The sequence below is a fragment of the Macrobrachium rosenbergii genome, chromosome 24 (genome assembly GCF_040412425.1).
Source record: "Macrobrachium rosenbergii isolate ZJJX-2024 chromosome 24, ASM4041242v1, whole genome shotgun sequence".
NCBI classification, from domain to species: Eukaryota; Metazoa; Arthropoda; class Malacostraca; order Decapoda; family Palaemonidae; genus Macrobrachium; species Macrobrachium rosenbergii.
Window position 1 is genome coordinate 36,516,408 of NC_089764.1, and position 24,976 is coordinate 36,541,383.

At 41.3% G+C, this 24,976-nt stretch overlaps 1 protein-coding gene across 1 annotated transcript in view; it reads left to right on the forward strand.

The window, feature by feature from the left end:
• The window catches only part of LOC136852023 (tudor domain-containing protein 1-like), a 114,770-nt gene extending 91,016 nt beyond the window's left edge, over nt 1-23,754 (forward strand). Inside the window, exons 14-15 of the mRNA XM_067126496.1 lie at nt 14,510-14,676; nt 23,616-23,754. Coding sequence (XP_066982597.1) covers nt 14,510-14,592 — 83 coding nt within the window. The 3' untranslated portion in view covers nt 14,593-14,676; nt 23,616-23,754. The remainder of the gene's footprint in view (nt 1-14,509; nt 14,677-23,615) is intronic.
• Nucleotides 23,755-24,976: the final 1,222 nt, after the last annotated feature.

The following is a 24,976-nucleotide window of genomic DNA, read 5'->3' on the forward strand; positions in this document are numbered from 1 at the left end:
TGAGGTTGCTTCTACTTTGGGAGACCGAAACAAGACGAAGTTGATTACTTGCTTCATCCAGCAAGATGAATATCTTGGCGGACGATGTGAGCTGCCACAGACAAATTCTCCCAACAGAATGGACCCTGGACCTTCAGGTGTGTGACAACTTGTGGAAACTATGGGGGAGACCATAGTTTTGTGACATCCAGAAACCATTGTCTTCCTCTAATTGGTACCCATTTCCAGACCCCTTTAGCATGGTCAATATATACCCTTCTGCAGAACTGGTCCAACCTAGATCTATAACCCTTCCCTCCATTCAATCTCACTCAGATGTCAAAGTGACCTTGATAGCTCCGTTTTGGCCCCAGAAGGAGTCGTTTGCAGACCTTCTGGGTCTACTTGTAGACTTTCTGAGGCTCCTTCCTATGATACTAGGTCGTCTTAGACAGCCCCATTTCTGGAGATTTCAACAAAACTTATCCACTCTGGCCCTGACAGGGTTTCGACTGTCAACAAACTCCTGCGAGCGAAGGGTTTTTCAAGACTTGCGGCAGAAGCGATTGCTAATTGCAGACGTCGTTCCTCTAACATGGTCTACCAGGCAAAGTGGGCCATCTTTAGACTTTGGTGCAGAAGACATAAAAATCTCGTCTTCTAAGACATCTTTAAATCAAATCAGATAGCAGATTTTCTTCTATATCTGAGATCCTCCAGGGGCCTGTCTTCCTCTACTATCAGTGGTTATAGATCTATGCTCAGCTCTGTCTTTCATCACAGAGGCTTTGACATCACTTGGAACCAGGATATCAAACCTCATTATGTCATTTGATTCCTCCAAACCTAGAAGAGAACAGACAGTCGGTTGGAGTCTGGACGTAGTCCTCAAATGGATCTTAGGCCCACGATTCGAACCCCTTCACTCGTCTTCTCTGAGTGATCTGACCAGAAAGACAGTATTTCTTATGGCCTTAGCGACTGCCAAAAGGATTAGTGAATGCCATACATTAGATAAAAGAGTTGGGTTCTCCCAGGGGGACGCAGTTCACTCTCAAACCCTGGGATTTCTTGCAAAGGACGAAATTCCTTCAAAGCCCTGACCTCGTTCTTTTTCAATAAAGAATTTATTGGACATACTAGGTCCAGAAGAAGAGGAAAGGTCTTTGCCCCATGAAAGCGCTCAGATATTATTTCTATAGAACTGAAAAAATTAGCGGACTATCAAGCTATGGTGTTCTGTTAAGAACCCATCTAGGCCTCTCTCAAAGAACGCTATCACATTCTTTTTAAGGGACCTCATCCTGGATGCACACTCCCAGATTGGAGAAGACACTTTACCTTCCTTGAAGGTGAAAGCTCACAAGGTTAGGACAGCAGCTACCTTGTTAGCTTTTAAGCATAACTTGTCCCTGTCTTCTGTCCTTCAAGCAACTTACTGGTGATGTAAGTCAGTATTTTCAGTGCATTATTTGCTAGATGTTGAAATGATATATGATAACTGCAGTACCTTACGACCTTTGTCCATAGATGGCATGATTTTGGGGGAGGAAGGCATAGGGGACTCCCCTTTCATCCACCTATATCTTCGTCTTGGACTATGGTGTTGAGTCTTAGGAAAGCCTGGGGGTTACTGTGTACATACCTAGAGTACCCACCAGTTTTTAGCAATTGGGTGGTGGTCTCTTGATTTTAATGGTGTAGGTGACTAGGTGGTCTGGTTGGTTTTTTAATTTTGGTACAGTACTGTGCCCTGGGCAGGGGCAAATACTGAGGCTTTGTCAGCCATCGGAAATATCCTTCGCTGCAAAGCTCCTTCTGATACTTTCTCATCCATTGGAATACTCCTTTGCTGGAAAGTTCCCACTTCAGTAGAGACACTGAATGGCTATAACGCCACACCACTGCGGGTTGAGATGAGCACCAACAAGAGGCAGTATTTACCTGCAGTAGCTCTCTCACCAGGTATGGAACAACAAGAATTGTATCAATGGTAGCATACCATCTATTCTCAATTCATTAATGTTATAATGCTTTGGAGTAGAATATGTTCATGAATCCCCGCCTCCTGTCAATGTGGGATTCAGCGATGTAATTACTGGGTAAGTTACTAATAAAAATGACATTTTTATGATAAAACAAAGTTGTATACTGTACATATACTTGCCCAGTAATTACGAGTGGAACCCTCCCTCCTCCCCTCTCATGGACATTTCAGCACAAACAAAATGAAGCTCTTTGCTAAGTTGTTCCTCTTCTTCCCTAGGAAGTGGGTGGGGTCTAGTCACCTACTCAGACAGACAAACAGAAAAAGTGTTACTGTGAATTTCAAAATTCAAGTTGCCATGCGAGTAGAAACTACAGTGATGTAAAACTTTATTTTATCATAAAAATGTCATTTTGTTTTTGTAAATAATTTAGACTGCATTTCTCTCAAGGTTTTAATAAAAACATTATAATTCAAATTAATTATATTTTTGGAAAAAAGAAAGAAATGTTTACAGATGCTTGTCTGTTATTCTCTATTTCTCTTTTGTTGGTTACTGTACCCAACCTTAATTTCACAGCATTTAAACCCAAGTGTGATTCCCACATAGGATTTGCATGCCTAATCAAAGTTGTAATTTTGATTTGACTACTATGTAGCCCCAAAAATTTTCGGTTGGGTTCAGGTCAGGCAATTTTGCTGGACATTGTCATGATAAAATATGGATTTTCATTAAGTGATCTTGACACTGCTTTAGGGACTGGAAAATTGTCAAATATCAGGCATAATGGGGTCATATTGCACTGGCCTCACTGATGGAACCAAAACTTGTCATTATTTCAGTATATTGGGGCCTTTTTAACCAGTCATTTGTTTCAATTAGCTCCTTTGGATTGCAATCAACCACCTATCACCAAGGGGCTACAGTTACAGCATTCCACTGCTCCATTTCAAAGGTTGGACGTTTTCTGCGTCATACCTGGAAAGGACATCAACATAGTTCTAGTCATTAAAAAATCTAGTTTGGTAAATTCTTGCATCATTATTCACAAATATAATTTTTTTTTTGATGAACACACCATCTGCTTACAAAATCCCTAAGCCTTAATTACATTATTCTTTTCCATGGACAGGTTTTTAGTTCAATAATAGGCCTAGTATAGGCTACAAACATTAATGTAAATGCAAATAGGCCTATCACATATGTAAAACTGATTGCAGATTATGAAATATGCAGGCTGTTAGATAAATTTATAAACTATGTTTTTAAGTTACTCTGATTACATTACAGCAATAATGCAAGACCTTACAAGTTTCAAAGCAACTGGGATGCAGAACCTGATGTTCAGAAACACCTTATTTTAATTTTCAGTGTCTCACTTTATTAAAATTAAAATATTTAACATTATGAAATTAGTTATTCGTCTATATATACTGTAATGAAGTTAAACATACCTTGTAGTTGTAGGACGCCATTCCATGTAGTTGTAGGACACCTGCAGTGAAGACTGACCTATCTTATTGCAAGCGATGGATCTCTTCCAAAATTCCTCTTACCATGAGTAACGCTGCAAAGCAAATCCCAGACTATTTGAACAGTGCTCATATGTCAGGAGTGGTATATTAGCAGGAATATGATCATGTATATTTTCCTGTGTAATCTGTTGTGAATTTGTCTTGCATTAATTGGGAGTGGACATTTTCGTTTAATTGCAACAGCATCATTTTGTCAAAGGGGTTATGTTGAGCAGCCTTAATGATCTGTTGGTCTTTTGGAACAGTAGTGCATCAGCCATCTTCTTCTATGGAATTTTTTTTTCCCTTTCCACTATCCCTTTCTGCCCACTGACAGGCTCTATGGTGTTTCACAGTCTTACCTCTAGAAATGTTAGCCTTATGCTTGTTATTAATTGATGATTGCAAAGATGATTATTATTATTATTATTATTATTATTATTATTATATTATTTATATTTAGCCTTACTTACCTGACTTTATTAAAAATAAAATTTTGATTTTTATTTTAAATTACAGCTATCTTATGTTGCTTTGTTTCCAAAACAGCATTATTTGTCATTTGAGGTGCCCAGCGGAGCAAGGGTGCAAACGCCGTTTTTCACAAAGAGAAAAATGCATTCAAAGTTTTTAAACTTCAACATCTTTGAAACCAACCATACGATTTTAATCTAGTTTTCACCATTTTAAAGGAAATTTATATGTGGACCATATACCCAAGAATTATGGCATTATATATGTTATACTTCAGCTATAGCATAAAATCTAAGGTAATGTAGAGTGTGCCAGCTTGTTATTTTTATATAAGTAACTTACCAAATGATTACATAGCTATAGTTTCTACTTTACGCGGTGGCTCAGAATTGGAAATTTGCGGTACCACTCTTTTGTTTTGAGTGTGGGTATACTGACCCGCCCACTTTTGGCAAAGAATAGTACAACGTAGCTAAAGAGCTCAATTCGTTTCTGCCGGCTAATGGCTGAACACCAGTTATTACCAGCTCTTGATATGTTTTCGCCAGATGGTCGGAGATTTCTTTGGTGAAGTACTCTTTGCTTTTGGTAGCACTGCTATTTAGCTTAGCTAGAATTCTGGATTATATCTTCGATTGTGACTTGCCTAATCGGACTTTTGACACATTGTGTCTGACTCTAGTTTGTCTAGCATTTGGTATGGCAGCAAAGGCTGCAAAACTATAATCACTTCTGCAAAATATGACTCACATACAGTATGTAGTTCTTGCTCTCCTGCACTTAATTGTGAAGAATGTAAGGACTGGGATAAGGGGAAGTGGAAGACTTTACAGACTCACTTAGACAAATTACAGCGTGACCGTCTGAGAAAAGGTACAGCTAGGGCTGAAGCTAAGGCCTCTGCTAGTACTGGTCATTCTCCAGGAGTTGATATTGATGTTATGCGTATCCCTTCAACACCTGTGACAGCTTTTTCTCCCATTTCCAGTCCTCCAGCTTTTCCTGTCACTCCATTACCTAGCTCTCATTGTGCTGAACCCAGTGCCATTGCCAGCTTAGAAGCATGGGTAGATCAAAAATTTAATTTGTTAATACTGTACTGTTTCCCAGATTGGGAATTCTGTGAAGGTCCTGATAGACAAATTTATTAGTGTTGTGTTGAGTGCAGTGTCAGTGGAGGGGGCAGCTGTTCGTCCTACCGATGCTCCTAGACCAAGGTCCCTGCTAAACTCCCCTTGCTCACCTGGGAGGAAGCAAACTGGCAGTCCAAGGGAGGTCGCTGGGGTTTGCCCACAAGCAGTCGTCGCCTCATCCGAGCCTGTTGTCCACCAATCCCAGGCTTCCAATGGCGTTCGAATGGAAGTACATGCCCTATCGTCAAGGGATTCAGACTCTCCTACACCCAAGAAGCGCAGTGGCCGTTTTGTGAAAGTTTCTAGGCCATTGAAAAGGCCGGGCGCTTCCCTGGACAGATTCGTCCTCTGTCTCGTAAGCGAGCTGTAGAGAGAGAACATAGCCCTCTCCCCTCTTGCAGTTTTTAGGAGTCGCCAGTGAGAGATTCTCACACCCATTCAGTTGCGAAAGTGCGTTCCGACCCCAAAGGAGTGTGTGCCAGTCCAGCTTATCGGCGTAAAGTGTCCGAGCACCCAGTGTATGATACAGTTGTGTGTAAGCGCCAACTTGAAGATCGTTCGGGGTTCGAGCTATCATCTCTAGAGTGCCCAGTGTCCAAGCGCCCATTGTATGAGCGCACTTCATCCGATCGCCCGTCACATGAGAGTGCAGTTTCCGCTTATCCAGTTCGTGGGCGCCCAGATTCCGAGTTGGAAGAGCCCGCGTATGACTGCTCGGAGTTTGAACGTCAAATCGCCGAGCGCCCATCCCTGGGGCGCCAAGTGTCTGCGAAGAATGCAGCCACTTCAAAGGAGTCAGTGTCTGTTCCGACAGCGAGTGGGTGCCCAACGTCCATGCTTCCAGTCTCTGTGGGTGCTTCTCTTGAAGTCCACCCTACTTCTTGCATCTTCGTGACCCCACAAGATGAGATTCCAGTACCTGATTCTTCAGGTAGATTTCCGTCTGTTGCTCAGGATCCTTAGTTGGCGCCGCTTCAACTCCAGCTTGATAAAGTTCTGAGCCTTCTTCAAAAGCCAACTCCGGTAGTGCAAGAGACCGTGGACCCCCTAGGATCACCCACTTCCTCTGTCGAGGAACCTGTAGAAGAGGAGCAGTCTACATCTAATTACTCGTCACTGCTCAGATTTTTCCTGACTTGTTACCTGTCGTTCTTCTCTCCAGCCGTCCCTTTGTCTCTGGGTTCAGCCTTCTTGATGCGACAACCACCAGGTACCGCCAGACTTCCACGTATGGTTTTATTTTCGTCTTCGAAGAAAGCTTTAGCCCACATGGATGCCTGGTTAGCAGAAAGGAGAGATGTCGGGAAAGCAGTGTTCTGTTCGCCTCCCTCTCGAATGATTAGGCAGAAGTATCTGTCTTAAGCAACTGGAGAAGCTCCATCCTTGGGAGTTTCTGCCTCCTCTGAAGGGGACTTCTCCAGTATCATAGATGCTTCTCATCGTTCTGCTTTCTTGTCAGCCAGAATTCTCTTCACTGCCTCGGAATTAGACCGATTGCTTAAAGAATCTTTAAAGTCTTTGAGGACTTTCAGATTTCTGGATTGGACGGTGGGGCCTGTAGCCAAGAAAATAGAAGACTGTACGTCCCTTCAAGAGAACTTCACATCGGACTGGCTAGGAGTGCTGGCGTGCGCTGATAGAGCTGTAAGAGATGGAGCACTAGAGTTGGAAACCATCTTCACAACGAGTCCTTAAAAAATTAGAAATTTGTGGTGCTCGTTCGCAACAAAGGGAGTCACCCCATCACAATGTTCTTCTCTTCTTTTTGCCCCCCAGGACAAGAATAGTCTGTTCCCGCAGGACACCCTGGAATGGGTTTCAGTAGAGTTACAGAAGAAATCGACTCAGGACCTCCTCACTCAATCCACCAAAAGGACAATGTTCCCCGCTCGAGCCACTGCTTCTACCACAGCTACTAGAACGTTGTCGCCCTTGCAGCAACAGTCCTTTCAAAGCTCTAGAGGTTGTTTCCAGTCCCGATGTAGAGCCAGCCTCTGAACTTCCAGACCAACCAAGAAACCCGTTAACAAACCAGCACCTGGAAAGTGAGTCGTCCATCCTCTGTGTTCCAGTGGGAGCAAGACTTTCCCATTTCTGGACAGAATGGAAAAAGAACAATATGGAGCTGTGGGTGTTGAAGGTATTGAAAGAGGGCTATGAAATCCCTTAGTAACCTCTCCCATCAGCTTAACAGCCTACTTGGTAGACTCAGAGAGGTTTTTGGCCCTATCTCGGGAAGTGTCAGCCCTACTAGAGAAGAAAGCTGTGGAAGTGGTCAAGGATGTAAACACGGAGGGATTTTACAACTACCTCTTCATGGTTCCCAAGTAATTGGGAGGATGGAGACCTGTCCTGGATGTTAATGCCCTGAACCTCTTCGTTCAAACAACGATGTTCAAAATGGAGAGGAGTCAGTTGGTATTGTCGGCCATCCATCAGGGAGACTGGGTGGTTATGATTGACATGCAAGATCCTTACTTCCACGTTCCAGTTCACCTGAATTTCAGGAAGTATCTGAGATTCATGTTCCAGGACACAGTCTTCCAGTTTCGGGCACTTTGCTTTGAACTCTCCACGGCCCCTCAAGTTTTTACCCGGGTACTCACTCTCCTAGCAAAATGGCTACATCTCGTGGTCCTAGCAAAATGGCTACATCTCGTGGGGATAAACATCTCTCTGTACCTGGATGATTGGCTCCTATGCTCCCCCTTGAGATCTCAGTGCATGGAGGACCTGCAGAAAACTCTTCGTCTTGCTCAAGATTTAGGCCTTTTAGTAAACTTCAAGAAGCTGCAGCTAGTCCCGACTCAGTCTGTTCTATATTTAGGGATAGTGATCAATACTCTGAGTTTTTGGGCTTTTCCATCCCAACAAAGGATCCTAAATTGTTGCAGAAAAGTCCAAGACTTCGTAACTCGCCCCTCCTGCTCTGCCAACGCATGGATGAGTCTTCTGGGAACCCTCTTCCATAGAGAAGTTTGTTCCGTTAGGCAGGCTACACACGAGTACAGGCAGTCCCCGGTTATCAGTGGGGGTTCCGTTCTGAGGGTGTGATGATAACTGAAAATCGCCGCTAACCAAAAATCGGCGATTTTCAGGGCTTATCAGCACCTTTGTTGGGTATGTATCGGTGCCAATACCCACTTATGGGTGGCGTTAAACGGAAATCTGCTGTTTCAGCGCTGAAAATTGCCAATTTTCGTCCCTAGACAATCCCTGTTAAACCGGATTGCTGTTAACCGAGCTTGCCGTTAACCAGGGACTGCCTGTACTGCAATTTTACCTCAAGGCCAATTGGCAAAGGAAGTCGTTCCCGGATTCGTTCGTTTTCAACATCACTCCCCAGATAAAAGAGGACCTTCGAAGGTGGCTGGCGAAAGACAGATTTGTGACAGGAAAGTCTCTGGCTCCAACAAACCCTGACTTGATGTTATATTCAGATGCTTTAGGTCTGGATTGGGGAGCCCTTCTCAACGATATGGAGGTTTCAGGAACTTGGTCTCCTACCGAAAGAAACCTCCACATCACTGTAAAGGAATTAAAAGCAATTCGTCTTGCACTTCAGCGTTTTGCAACGCAAACCTTAAACAAGAAAGTAGCAGTCCATTCAAGAATCAAGGAGGAACTCATTCTTTTATGCTCTACAAAGCGATAAAGGATTTTTTTCTGTGGGCAAGGAGCAACGAGACCCAATTAGTGACCTGGTTCATTCAGGGGAGGATGAATGTCCTTGCAGACGAATTGAGTCATGGCAAACAAGTCCTCCTGACGGAGTGGACACTCAGTCCACAGGTGCACCAACCTGTGGAAGCTGTGGGGGAAAGCCGTAGATAGACCAGTTCGCGACGTCAAGGAACCATTGTCTTTCATTGTATTGTTCCCTGGCTCCGGATCTGCAAGCATGGGTGACTTATGCTATGCTGCAGGACTGGTCGAACCTTGACCCCTTCAGTGTGGTGAGGGAAGTGTTGAAAAAGTTCAACGCGCACAACAACGTGTCAATGACCTTAGTTGCTTCCTTTTGGCCACACAAGGAGTGGTTCCCCAATCTGCTAGGCCTTTTGATGGACTTCACAAGGCTACTTCCACAGAAGAGAAGTCTTCTCAAACAGTTGCACTTTCTCTGATTCCATCAAGGGTTATCCACTTGCTCTGACTGGCTTCAGACTTTCAGGGAGCTTGTCAGAGCGAAAGGATTTTCAAGGAAGGCTGCAGAGGCTATTTCTAAGTGTAGGCGACAATCTTCTTCTGCAGTCTACCAAGTCAAGTGGGCAGTTTTTCGGAAGAGGTGCTGGGAGCGAAATATCTCCTCTTCTCAAATGTTTGTAGCCAAATCGCAGATTTTTTATTACATCTTAGGACCGCGAAAGGACTCGCATCATCTACCATCAAGGGTTACAGAGCGATGCTAAGTTCAGTATTTAAACATAGAGGAGCAGACCTGTCTTCAAACCAAGACAACAGCGATTTAATAAAACATTTTAATGCTAGTAAGCAAGCAAAACCCTTGGGAATTGCTTGGAACTTGGACGTGGACCTTAAATGGCTGTCAGGACTGCCGTTTGAACCTTTGGATTCATCGTCACTTCAGAATCTGATGAAGAAGACCTTATTTTTGATGGCACTGGCTACAGCCAAGAGAGCAAGTGAGCTTCATGAATTTGATAAAAGGGTAGGTTTCTTACAAGGCAATGCTGTGTATTCACTGATTTTGGATTTTTTGGTCAAGAATGAGGACCCGACTAACCCTTGGCCTCGTTCCTTTTCATTCAAGAGCCTGTCCAAAGTACCCGGTCCATCTGATCAGGAGAAAGTCCTCTGTCCTGTAAGGGGCTTGAGAGTATACCTTGAAAGAACCAAAAACCTTAGAGGTTTGGCCTTGAATCTTTGGTGTTCTGTGAAAGACCCCAGCTGTCCTTTGTCCGTGATTTCAGAAACACATTTGGGAGTTCAAGATGATTTACTGCTCTTAAATAAACTAAAGGTTCATGAAATAAGAGCCATGGTGACGTCTTTGGCTTTCATATGTAATCTGTCTCTCTTCAATTTTGCAAACAACATTTTGGAGGTGCAAGTCAGTGTTTGCCATGTTTTACTTATGGGATATTGAAACTGTATGAAAAATGCAGTACATACACTTAGGTCCGCTCTTTGCAGCTGGCATGGTATTGGGAGATGAAGGATAAGAGGAACGCACTTCTTGGGAAGTCTGGTAAACACTGAGTCATGAGCATCACCAATCTGTATTTTATGGTTTTGGTTAAAATTTCGTGGTGGTGTAGGTTGATTTTATCTGGTCTTTGTTGTTACTGTACTGCACCCAGGGCAAGGGCATATCCACATATTATTTATGTGACCCTTTTGGATTGTAAGCTTTGGCAACCTGCGATTAACCTCCTACGTTGCAAAGCACCCACTCAAGTAGAGGCGACCCTTGGCTCTACCGCCACGCCACTACAGGTCGAGAGGAGCCACGACCAGAGGCAGTACCTGTCTGCCATTGCTCCCTCACCAGGTAAGGTTACAACAAGCATTTCATGATGCTAGCTAACTTTCTATTCCAAATTCTTCTCCATATCAGAGTTTTTTTTAGGGTAGTATATGTCCATTCATCCCACATCCAATCAGTGTGGGATTCAGCTATGTAAATATTTGGTAAGTTACTTATTATAAAAATGACATTTTTATAATAAAAGTTATATATATACTTACCAAATAATTACACGATCTGAGCCCTCCCTCCTTCCCTCTCATGAACATAGCATAAACGAATTGAGCTCATTAGCTACATTGTACCTATTCTTCACCGAGTGGCGGGGCAGTATACCTACACCCAAAACAAAAGAGCACTACCGCAAATTTCGAATTTTGAGCTGCTGCGTAAATTAGGAACTATAGCTATGTATTTATTTGGTAAGTATATAAAACTATTTTATTATAAAAATTTAATTTTGCTTGATTATAATGATTTTTGCATTTGAATATATTTTTTTGGGCCATCTCTTAATTATTGACATTACAACACATAAGAATAATTGTTATAAATAGTAAAAAAGTCATGTCAAACACCAAAAAACATAAGCTCAATATAAAAAAAAAGTTGAAAAAAAAATGCATTTGAAGATTTCAAACATCAATATCTATGAAACCAACTGTACAGTTTTAATCTGGTTTTCACCATTTTAAAGGAAATTTATCTGTGGACCATATATCCAAAAATTATGGCATTATTATATGTTGTACTTAAGCTGTAGCATAAAAATAAGGTAAAGTAGTGTGTGTCGGCTTGTTATTTTGCTTGATTATAATGATTTTTGCTGTTGAATTTACTTTCTTTGGCCATCTCTTAATTCACTTTAACTGATAATGATCTCTTGGTGATCACTGTTATCAACACTATCAGCCATGGTTAACAGTGTTGAATTACTATGAAAATATTTGTAAAGAGTAAAAAAATAACAGCATCGACGAGTGAGACTGCGGAGTGTTAGCGTGCAAAGAGACGAGCCAATAGAAGCGCGAGCCCAGTCTGTGCGCTTTTTCATTGGCTGCTGAGACTGAACGGGAGGTGGGTGGAGAGAGATGGCAATGCTCACTCCCCAATTCCCCTTGTGCATACCACCCCGGGTTTAAAGGGACAAATGAGGAAGAGCCATTGCACAAGGGAGTCTGTTGGCCTATGTTTCTACATCCCGTAAGGGTGAAAAAGTACTTGTGTTCAGTGGCGTATTAGGCCATAATGTTTCAAGCCTAAGGTCACATATAAAGTACTGATGCATAGAGGAAAGCCTGGGGAAAAATGTCGTACTGCTAACTCTATTTTGGCTGTGGTGGTGCTTACGCCCTTGCTCTGCTGCCCCTCATTTCTATCTTGGACATTCATAAGAAGAATGCTTAATCTGCATCCTATACATACAGTCACCACCTTACTATGAACATTCTGAGATATGAACAGATAGGGTCTCAAGTTAAAATTGTTTTTTGAGTGCTCCCCTTTGCCACCCATAAGTTTAAATTTTGCTCTGTGCACCTATTCTGCCTATCGTATATTCCCTTGTATCATGTGACTTTCCAAATTCTATTTTTTAAGATATCCTTTTGCAAGTCGGATAATACAGTTGTATTTAGAATGATAATTTTAATAAAACTTGCCTTGCTTACTATATGCAATAATATATTATATAATTTATGAACACAGTGATCATGCATCATTTGCATTCTGGTAATGTTTACATTCTTAAAATCATCAGCCGATTGCATTTTACTGACATCATCTCTGCCACTTGTTGCTAAATAAAACTTATTTTGGAAATACATTTTTTCTTAAATTATGAAAGCTGTGTTTAAAAAATGCAACTAACTTTATTTATAAATACAGTAAATTAAAGGAAGTAAAGGTGTGATTTCGTCAGTTTTGGATATTGCATTTGTCTCCTCCAAAATGTTTTGTGGCCTGTACATTATTCATTTCTTCAGCCACAGCTACAACCTTTAAATTGAGTGGTATATTTTCTTAATACACTTCTCTGTTTTGTGAAGGATGAATACAAGTTTTATTTTATTTTTAATTGTGGAAATCACCATTGAAAATTAGCAAGTTTTTAACAAGTCAACAATTGTAAGTTAGTTACAGTGTTTATAGTACTGTTGTTTATACCAGTGTCTTGCACACAACAGTAAGTGGTTGTTAAATTTAAGAAATAATGAATTCTTAGACAAACCTATCTGAACTTTTGGTTATAATCCACTGAGAAAGAAACTTGCACATTAGGCATAGCCTTATATAATCTCCCGAAAATGCATCTCACTCTACAGACTAAATATATATGAAAAAGTCATGGTTTGGGACAAAATTTTAAGGTTCACAGGACACACAAGATCAGATTATACATGACTAGCTGACCAACCCGGCACTGCCTGGGAAAAATGAATGACAACTGAAATCTCTCTCTCTCTCTCTCTCTCTCTCTCTCTCTCTCTCTCTCTCTCTCTCTCTCTCTCTCTCTCTCTCTCTCTCTCTCTCTCTCTTCCTGTTAAGATAGTTGCTTCAATTACATTGCTCAGCATTTTTGACATTTTATATTTCACCCCTTCTCACCCCCCATTATTGGGGCTGGACTTGGATTTAAAGGGCATCAGGAGTGTGATTATTCATCTGAGCATCCTCGAAAACTATGGATGAGACACTAATATCTGTCGTATTCGGTTATTTTTACATGTCACCTCTTCCCACTCCCACCCCCTTTGGTGCTAGTGATGTCTTACTCCCCATAGTGTTCTTCTCCAGATAGTAAGTCATATGTATACCGAAATGAGGTGTGATAAATTTGTAGAGTTTATTTAGTTACTAAGTCTATTGGCAGAACCAGCCCTGTTTCAGGGAACCCCTTCCAACCCCCAACTCCTTTGGTGCCCTTGGGTGTTAGTGATGTCTTACCCCAATCATATTCTTTTTTAGGTAGTAAGTCATATGTATACCAAATTTGGTTGAAATTGCTCAATGCATTTCAGAGTTATGCTGGAACACACACACACATACATACATACATACATACATACATACATCCATTTACCATTTATATATATATATATATATATATATATATATATATATATATATATCAGACTTTATATATATATATATATATATATATATATATATATAGATTATATGGGCAAGTAATTACTTTCTAAATCCTTTTTGATGCTGTATATTTTTGAGTTTCACAGATCGTTTTCGTTGGATATAAACTGCACTTGTGTATTTATGAGTAATCTTCAGACTTTATATCATACTTAAATAGGTGTGAAGAGTACAGTACCTTTAAAATGATGTTAAAAACCAACTTATGAACAGTTCAAGATACAAACGGCCTCCCGGAATGTAACTGTATAAGAGTCTGAATGTGAGTTGTTCATCAAATTTTCATGTAATCGTACAAGAGAGATGAGTCTAAATCACTTGCATATGGTGTTTGTAATGGGCATTAGGGATTTTACACAATTACTAATAAGGAAAGCTACTTGTGATCTTGTTATAGTTGCAGCTTTATCAGCTTCATTTCTTTAAATGCCCACATGGTAAGGAATCCAACGTATTTCTACTTTTGAATTTAAATTCTACATTTAAATCTGGTATAACTCACAATCAGAGGTGTGCCAGCCATTGAAGCTGGAAGACCGAAGCATAGTAATATTAGCCTATGTGAGCCTCCAACACACCCTTTGAACACAGACACTGGCTACCTGTTCTTATCCAGTCCCATTTTGCAAAGAATACAAATCATGCTAGTCTTAGTAGATGTGCTCTTAAAGAATTTTTTCCTATACCTGCACCGTTCTTTGTTAGCTTACATTGCTTCTGATATTACATTTTCAAGAAGCTGACCTTGTGTATGATATTTATATTTGTTTATTATAGATGGCTTGTGGTACAGAGCAGCTTGTATAGAACCACGCCTTACTTCACGTCTTTGGTGGTGTTTGTGGACTATGGAAATATAGAGGATGTCAGAATGGAAAACTTAAGACAGATCACTGATATGTTTTTAGAACTTCCTTGTATTGCTCACCATGCTGTTCTTAAAGGTAAGATGGACTAGTATTAGAGTATGGACACTGCCTGGAAATTTGTACTATCTAATAAGTCTGGTTTGGGTAAAGTTAGGTTACAATGTGGTCCGAAAATAACAATGAACAATTAATAGAAATTGATCTCTATTAAGTTAGCCTATAATACAAAGACTGAATGTGTAAGCAACAAAAGGACATGCTTTTGACTACAAGTCCTTCAATTGTTAAGGTATATTAAATACAGTAAATTAGGTGGTTTGAATTTGGGAATATAATAGAGACTAAAATCAGTAGGTGAACAGTGTATGTGGATGTGTGTCTAGTTTTTCGAATAGTTTGTTTTCTTTTGCTCTTTATATGATGTATACCAGGCCAAGTGAATTATTTGCCCTTATTACCCATATGGGAGCAGTACACCACCCTCAATTTGATTAAAAATTTGTGGTTTGTTCCCATATAAATCGCTCGAGAACAAATGGGGGCTGATTCAAAATCCGGTTAATGGGAGTTGCTGGACTCCACAACATGCCAAGAAGAAAGAGAGGATTTAAATCCATTATAAAAACAAACAATTGGTTAATTACGTTGATCTATGAGGAGAATACTCAGTATAGAGGGAAGAAAGGTGTCATTTCTATTTCTGAGATTAATTCATTGTATGAAAAGGAAAGAAAAAGAGAGACACCTCCTCATCTGTATCTAGATAGATCCAAACTGAAGATTGCTCTCCTCACTGCCTGCTGGGAGTGAAGGAGGAAAAGGAGAAAGGAATAAGACCATTCACCGCAATCACAATCTCCTTCACACCAACATCTAGACTAGATATAATTTGTCCACAAGGGCCACTGGCAAGTTAGACAACTTGTTGGGCAGCCACCACCTGACCCAAGGAAAAAAAGTCCAAAGAACTATGAGTGACATCCTTCAGATAGAAAGAGGTGAAGGTGGTCTGACTATTCTGAACCAATAGATTTTTCCTAAAAGTGATGGAGGGGCCAAGACCCCTGACATCATGAGCTTTAGGTCGTACTGAGCTGTCATCTACATTAGAAGAAGTATATGCACTTCTGATAACCTCCTGTAGCCAGGAGATGGTATTCTTGGACACTTCTTTCTTGTTATGACATAAAGCCTTCGACACCCAGGCCTTTGGGGGTATCGAGTTCTTTTTAAATAGTGGTGTAGCACCTGAACTGGACAGAAGAGCATTTCACTAGGATCATCGCCAACAAAATCGGCAAGGGACGGAATCGAAAAGGACTTGAACCTGTCATCGGGAACCAATGGATTCCGAGTCTTAGCCACGGATTCCAGGACAAATTTTGAAGGACACAAGACTCCAGCCCCTTGAGTGTTTCACCTCAGAAGGTAGGCCATGAAGTTCCCCAGCTCTTTGGTTGATGCTAAGGCAAGCAAAAATACCGTCTTGAGGATTTAAGCCCTATCCTAAGAACCCCATAAAGGCTCACACGGGGCGAGAGTAAGGCTGCTAAGAACCATTGTCAAATCCCAGTTAGGAGGCTTGAGTTCCCTAGGTGGACAGGATTACTCAAAACTTTGTAAGAGCATAGAGATCTCCCATGAGGAAGAGAGATCCACTCTTTCAGATGAAGGACTAGACCTAAAGCAGCCCTATAGCCCTTAACAGCTGACACAGAAAGGAGCTTTTCCGTGTGAAGGAAAATGAGGAAGTCACCTACTTGCTAAGTAGAAGTTCTGACCGGAGAGAAACCCCGTTGATGACACCAATCACAGTAGACTGCCCACTTCCCCAGGTACACTGCTGTTGATGATTTCTTGAGATATCCAGACATCTCTGACACTGCCCTGTGAGAAAAGCCTCTTGCTCGCAGGAGATACTGGATAGTCTCCAACCTTGAAGAGATAGGGACTTGACTGAATGGTGGTATCTTTTGACGTGGGGTTGGCAAAGACTATTGTGCCAAGGAGGAATCTCTCTTGGAGCTTCTGTCAGCAGAGCTAGAAGATTGGGGTATCAATTGGCATTTGGCCACAGGGGAGCTGCCAAAGTCATCCTGAGGTTCCTGGAGGTCATTACCCTGTTGATCACCCGAGGAATCAGGCAAGAGGGTGGAAAGGCGTAAACGTCCAGGTTGTCTTACGGATGTTAAGGGCATTTTCACTGCCACGCAAGGGTTCCCGAACTATTGAGAAGAATATTTCCAGTTTCCTGTTGAAACAGGTAGCAAACAGATCCCCCATCGTTGTTCCCAAAGGAGAAACAGCCTTTCCGCCATTGCTTGGTGCAAGGACCACACTGTTCCCAAGTCTGATGACTCAGTTTTTCTGCCACTATGCTCCTTTTTCCTTGTAATGTACCTGGCTTACAGAACCACAGAGTGGTTTATTGCCCACTGATGCAACTGGACTGTCAGATCGTGAAGATGGTGAGAGACTAGCCCCCCTGTGTGTGTACGTAACCACTACTGTGGTGTTGCCGGACATCACAACCATAGAATGACCCGCTACCTGATCTTAAAACTCCTGAAGGGCTAAAAAGGCCGCTTTCAGTTCCAGGATGTTGATGTGAAGATGTTTTTCTTCCAGTCTCCAAAATCCTGAAGTCAAAAGATCCTCCATGTGAGCCCCCCCCTGCCTTTCAGTCAAGTTGCCCCAGGAGAGAAGGATCTCTGGAAGAGGAGCATGAAGCGGCATCCCTATGGTCGGGTTCCTGTCGTCCAGCCACCATGCCAAGTCCTGTCTCACCACCTGCGATAGGGGGATGTGGAAGAGTGGAGAATCCATCACCAGAGACCAAAACTCTCTCAACCTCCACTGTAAAGAGCGCAGGTTGTGTCTGTTTCAACAAGAATGACTTCATGACCGTCTTGAACTTTTCTATTCTTGGATCTAAAGGAAAGACTTTCAAAACGAGTGTCTATCAGCATACCAGCATATCCAGGCAGAGAGTCATTTGGCTGGGGACAAGATTCGATTTCTCTAAATTTACCACAGCCCCCAGGTTGAGACAAAACTGAAGAAGACTTTCTCTGTCTTGGATCAATTTTACCTGAGAACTTGCTAAGACCAGTTAGTCATCGAGATATCTGAGAATGTGAATCCCTTGAGAATGAGCCCAAGTTGAAACCAGAGTGAACACCCATGTGAACACCTGAGGGGCGGTCTAGAGGGCGAAGCATAGAACTTTGAATTGATGAACTGTCTCTTCCAGAACAAATTGAAGGAACTTGCGAAATGACTGGTGAATTGGGATCTGGAAGTATGCATCCTTCAGGTCTAATGTCAACATAAAATTGTTCTGTCGATGGCAGCTAGAACTGTATGGGAAGTTTACATCTTGAAACGAGTCTTCCTGATGAAAAGATTCAGAGTCGATAGATTTATAACTGGTCTCCAGGTGCCCGATGCCTTCTCTACCAGGAAAACTCGACTCTAGAAACCCATGGAAGGATCCTCACACTTCCACAGCTTCCTTCATCATCTCTTTCACCTCCGTTCTGGAGAGCCAGATTTTTTGGTGAGCCTGGAAGGTACATCCTCTGATGGAGAGGATGATCTGTGAGAGGAGGACGGAACTCGAAAGGGAGTAGATATCCCACCCAAAGAACATCTACTACTCAATCTTCTGCTCCTAGCTGCTGCCAAGTCACCCAACAGCTCGCCAGGCACCCTTCCTCCCACCAAAGGCAGCAGATGGGGAGAGGTACCTTCTCTGGCATTTTCCCCCTCTAGCTCTACCTCTGCCTCTAGGAGGATGCAGCTGAAAGGGGTGTTGCTGAGAGGAGGTTTTAGTAGTCATAGGAGATGATTTTCGCTCCCTACAAGGACCCATCTTAGTCAGGTGACTTTCTCTGCAAAATCTGCTGTCTTGGTCTAAATGCGTTGGAATGAGCAGACCCTGATGATTTAGAGACTGCTTGCAGAACCAGACAGTCATTTTTGTCAGCTCTCCTTCGATCAATTGCAGCTTGAACCTGGTCCTTAGGAAAAAGGCAAGGTGACAACAATAAAATCCTGTTCCTTAATGCTAACATGGACTCAGGGCTGATGTATCTAGACACCTTAGAAAGAGCAGAGTCCCTCCTCTTTGGCAACTAGTTGGCCCACATATTCGCTGTTAAGTTGGTCAGAAAAGAAATGGTCCTGCCCCAAGGCTGTAGGAGACGAAAGAAGGATGAAGTCTCCTTAGAATCCTTCGAGAAGGCCATCGTAGAATCTTACCCACTGCCGTAGACCACAGATCTAGTGAAGACATTGCTTGCAAGGCTATGGAAGCAGAAGCCTCCATAGACGCTGCTTATTGGAGGGTTAAAGAAGTGCTGTCCCCCTTAAATTGATCCAAGGAAAGGCTCAGTCCCAACCTAACGAAGTCCGAGTCCAGTTGTCTTGGTTGCAGGACAACTCTTGGGGTGGCATAAAAATGCCTGTCCCTATGAAGAGGAGGTGGAAGCAACTGAAGGGATTGCCCAGAACATAGTGAATTGTCCTTATCACAGACAAGAGTATGTATCTGTTCTAAGGCAAAATCAGTGAGATTGGCCAAGGGTAATCCTACTGAGGTCTTTGTTTCTTTCTTGGGGCTTAGGAGCTTATCAAGGCCTGAAGACTGGTCTGAAGGCATGGTTGCAGTTTCCTCCAAGTTATTGTACTTCCTAATCATATCAACAACTTCACTGTATGTCTTGGCCAGCTCATTAGCGTCATGATCAAGTGGTAGAGGATCCTCCAAATCTAAACCTCTAGAACTCCTGTCAGCTCTATCCAGGGAATCTCCAACTTCTACCTCATCTTGTTGAACAACTGGAGTGTATGCACGGTCAAGAACTAAAACCTTTGAGATTGGTGCATGAAGATGAGAATCTGAAAGATCAAACTCATTCTTAGGGTGAAAAGAGGAAATGGAGGTCTAGATGTAGAAGCAGGTCGATGAGCCTTGCGTGGGCGATCAGGAGAGTAACATTGAGGAGAACGTTCCCTACTAAATGAGCAACGAGGAGAATGGTCTCTGCTGTACAAGTGCTGCCAAGGCTGATGACTCAGCTGAGCAGGGCTTCTGTAACACGGGAATTTGTTGTGGCTGTGTGACCGTGGTCGAGACCGATGTTGTGGCCGTATATGAGACGAATTCTGAGTAGAGGAGTCATGTCCTCGAGGCCGGTGTGGCAAGTTTACTGTTGCATTTGAAGCACGACTTGGATGAACAGCTGTACATGCAGGAGTGTCATGGTCAAGAAAGCAAGGTTGAGAAGGAGGCTGTGGCTGTACAAGGCTTAATTTCTTGACAGGAGCCTTGCTGTCTTTCTATCTTACAGTCGTCTATCCAGTAATCACTTCTGTATGGCTGGGAGGAGAAGAAGAAATAACACTCACCTCAGGCAGGGCCTGAGCTGCTGCTACCTCAGCCAAACCTGATCTGCTGTTCTATGAAAATCCATAACTTCGTGTTGATCAGGAGAAGGTACAGCTGTGATCGAGCAGTCATGTAGTTTCCTCATAGAAACGGCTGTGGAGTGTGTTCCCGTAACCTCTTTGGATGGGATTTGGCCGTGCTGAGATAACCTTGCTTTAGGAATTGGGATTATTTTGACCCTTATTTTGATGTTCAAAACTGCCAGGACTGCTCTCAGCAGTCCAAATGAAGGTAACTCATAAACATAAAAGCCATCTTGATGATCTACTCTCAGATGTAAACATAGTGTATCTGCCTTAAAACTGTCATACAACCTTTGGACCAAGTGGCTCCAGCTGCATTTAGAACTCTTAATTTTTTCCAAAGCTGTAGCAGCAACAGAAGGTGATGGTGTAACCCTTGTGATTTTTGGAAATCTTAGAATATTCCACCACTCATGTTTTTCGTTTATTCTGTGTTCCCTAAATAATTTACTTCACTCATCTGAAGCATGAAATGAGTTTAGGAGGAGAGACAGAAAAGTGTATGCAAGGCATATGTAAAAAATATATACCAGGCTCTAGCCTGGTGTATACTGCTCAACTGCTGATTCCAGGTGTGGAGAACAGTTTAATGTAAGTCTAACAATACATAACATGGCATACAGATCTGATAAAGAGAAACACCACACCTGCTACAGAACCCTGCAGACATCAGTGTGAAAAGACCACTTCAACTAGAGATGCTGATGACCCTTGTTGAGAGATTCCACCACATAATTGCAAACTCTAGGCTATCGTGCCCATCTTCCCAATCAAAGATTCCCATGGCCAGCAGGTCAAGCAATGCAGACCTTGCCCCACCTTGATTCCTCAGGTAAACAATGGTGGAGTAGTTGTCTTCCATGACTGAGGTTGTAACCCAGTGAGTCAGTCATGTATGCTTAGAGACCAAAGAAAATTGCGTGGAGTACTATGTAGCTGGTGCCCTTCTGGACCAATCTCCTTGTACTTCAGGGGGCCATGGTCTGAAGCCACTGGGGGAACTACTTCATCCAATTCTGGCGATCGCTCTACCAATTGAGTTTGAGAAGGACCCTTTTGTGGTTGGTATCCTGATGCTTGGGAACATCAAGGCGACTTTCCAGTGGGAGACTAGCTGAAGAGAGCGCATGTTAAAATGTTTGTATGGGACGAACTTCCCCAAAGAAACAAGATGCTTGATCAGTACCTGCCAAATTGCCTGCTTGAATGGGGGTTGGTCTGACTTCTCCATGTTGACATGAAGACCAAAGAAACAACACAAAACAAGACGTGGAAGTTGCCTCCTCAGGCCCAGATGATGTACCCAAGTGGTAACTTGAGCAAGGATCCTGGTGATGACTTGAGGGGCAGTATAAGACTGAAGCGAAGGGCCTGTAACTAGGACACATGGCCCCACCAAACAAAAGAAGGATTCTTCTTGGAAAGCAATGAATTGGGACATGTTAGTAAAAGTTTCTTAGGTCTGTAGGAGTGAGGAAGTTGTCACCCCCAAGTAAAACAGGTGCAGCTTTTGTCTTAAGCTCCAGTTGAGCAAAGGAAGGACATTGGGGTGGATGGCCCAGCTTGAACAAGAGGTGGGGCAAGTAAACTACGAGTAGTTGGCAGACTTTCCTTGAGGACAAGAACTCTGTAGGCAAGAATATAGTGGGCATTATAAGAGGAAGGTCTACTTTGGTGATGCAGATCCTTCATGGTACTTGGAGAAGGTGAAAGCTTCATTTGAAGATACTAACAATTTGACAGTTGTAGCCACAGAATAATGAAGATAACCTGGTGACTCGCCAACAATAAGAGCTGAAGAGTGTCCCTGCACACAATGGGGGTCCATTCAGGATCACACTGCTGTCCATATATGAAGGGCTCTGTAAATGAGGGTCTACTACAGGACTTAAATACTTTTCTTAGCAATATAATTTACTTAAAATCAATAAAACTCAATTGTCAAGACATCAGAAAAAAAAGAGGTAACTGTTTCGGTTGTGGGGAGGCAGTAAAACAAATATTGCTGGCCATAACACTCACCAAGAGAAAGAACCAAGACTAAAATTACATGAACATGAAAGCAAAAATGTACAAAAAAGTTAATGAATTAAACCAATATTACTGAAATTTCAGGAAAAACCAACAAAACTGCAGTAAACTGAAAATTGAAGGGCAGAAGGCTAGTCTCAGTAATACCATGATAATTCTGTGGTTGCCTGCTGAAAGGTACATCAGATAAAAAGTACTTGCTAAATACTGGTCATCATGTAAATAGGATGAGACAAAAGCAGAATGTGAAAGAAAACTATGGACTAAGCTTGCACTGCATGAAACGTTGATAAACAATTGGTGGTTCTGGGCAGAACAGCAGCACATCCTTGCATGTGTAAGATGCACAGAAGAATAAGGAGTTTTTGTCCAATAGTTCAAGCTTTTTGTTAGCTGCTGAGGACCAGATAGGAAAATTTATTCTTACATGGCAGAATAAAAGAATAGAAACATTTCAGAATTGATGGCCCCCATCAGAATTTTGTGCAACAATAAGATAGACCGACTGCTTTTTGAAGTCAATTTGCAGTCAACAACAACAACTAGAATACATGTGTAATAGTTAAAGAAGCAGAATGAAAAGTTCTGGGTGAGGGGAACCAGTGCCCCAGATTACTGGTGGTTGAACTTTGATCTTTGTAAAGAGAATTAAATCCCAGGTATTATATTCAATTTTGAACTGCAGTTAATTATATAAACTCTAAATTATATTTTCCCAAGAACTTGATGATCTGGTCACAGTACCCAGTTATAGTAACCTTATTTTCAGTTAAGAATTTTTGGAATTACATTATTGTTTATATTTCATATACAAGCCTTTGGGTTCCTAAATTATCACATATGTCACAAGTTTTATTCTGGGAAGGTGACATTTTAGTCCAATTAGGCCATTTGGAGGCCAGAGTATCTTAAGATAAAACATACCATGGAGCCAAAACAATAGCCAGAATCAGTCCCTTTTTTGATAATTTTGATAATTTTAGAAACTTTTTCTGAATTTTATATTCAAGGGAGAGTTGTCATTGCATTTAGAGAATTTTTTAATCTTAGTTTGAGCTATTAAAATCATTTATCTTTCATGACTCTTTTTGCTTGAAACAGTTTTGTATAAACTCAAAATAGTGCTCCACTTCATTTTATATAATTTTTACTGTGGAGATCACTTAAAACTTGTGTACTAAGTAGAATATTATTCATATGTGAATCATCAATCTCATTGCTATATGAGTATACTTTTGGATCTGAAATTTGAAAACCTGCTTTCCAAAATAAGTAAAATGAGACATTGGGCCAGTCTTATGAAAGCTCAGAAGTCTGGTTGAAGAAATGATCGATGGAAATGATTCAATGATTGGCGTGCAATGAATATAGTTTTGTGTAATTTTCAGTTGTTTTAATTTTGTGTACCAAAAATCTTTTGTTTTTCATATTAAGTTTCTAATAATAATCATAATTTACATTTGCTGTAGATTTGTCGGACAGGAAATTTATAACAAATTTTTTTATAGGTGTATCTGAAGAAGATGTTAAAGAAGCTGCTAAAGAATGCATTAACAAGCTGTTGCCACAAAATACTCCAGTCACAGCTGATGTGGAATTGACAGCTGATGGGGTATATAAGATCGACATTCCTTTTGTTACCGAAACACTAATTGCTGAAGGCCTAGTCAAGGCTGAATAAGTATTCACGTTTTTGTTTTTTATTTGTTCATTTTTTATTAAAAATAGTTATTTAAGTTTTGACAATTTTGTATTTAGGAAAAAAAAAAAAATGTAAGTTTTGCCAACTTTGAGTAAATACATGTATTTTGCATTATATGTGTAGCATTATTTCGTGACATTTGTATTGTCAGGATTTATATATGTTGTATAATGCAAATCTGTACTTACACAGACTGCATAATTTAATACATAAACATTGTGTCACTTGAACAAATTTTGAATAAAACAGTTTTGGAAATGATGATGAATGAATGAGGTTTTGGGCTTCATTCAAGTTAAAAGAGAAAACTGTCTTTTCTAGAGGTTGGGAAATTTGCTAATTCTGTAGTCGATTTCTTTATAAAAAGTTACAGTGTTTAAAAGCTGCAGTAGGAAAAGTATTTTTTGAGGATTTATTGCCATCCTACTTACAGTCTGTAATAAAAAAACTTTGTGAGTTACAGTAATCCATGAGTTGATGTCAGTTGGCTTAAGAGGTTAGCTGTGGGCCTTAAATGCAAATTGTTCTAGGTGTTTAGCAAGGAGGTCTGAAAGAATAGTTAACCTTTCTAAATTAGATATGCAGCATGCATAGAAAGGAAACTTATTCTAGGTATGCAGTATAGCTGCCTTCTTAGATGTGAAACCTGAAGGGTTAACATAATTTTCAGAAATATTTTATGGTTTGGTTATTATTGGGTATGAAACTTCTTAACTCCCCCTGTCTACAGCATTGGGTTTGGTGTTGTTAGTCATATTCACTTTTTAGGTATTTCATTGTGGATTCAAGATGTACAATTTATTTTCTTGGTAATAACATTTTTAAATATTCCATTGAGATCCAAGATTATATATCTTTCAAATAATTCATTAAGTTACAGGTAAATATTTAATAATAAATTCAAGAGTTAAGAATTTAATTTGAATTGTTTATGCTTTTGGGGGGGCGGGGTAGGAGGGGTGGTGGCTACAAATATACAGGCAGTCCCCAGTTTACGACGGGGGTTCCGTTTTTACACCGCATTGTAAATTGAAAGATCGTCGAAAATCGTCAAAAATCCTAAGAAAACCTTACTTTTAGTGGTTTGGGTGTACGGGCAGTCCCCGGTTATCAGCAGCCTCGGTTACTGGCGATCCGGTTTTACGGCACTTGTCTAGCAACGACGAT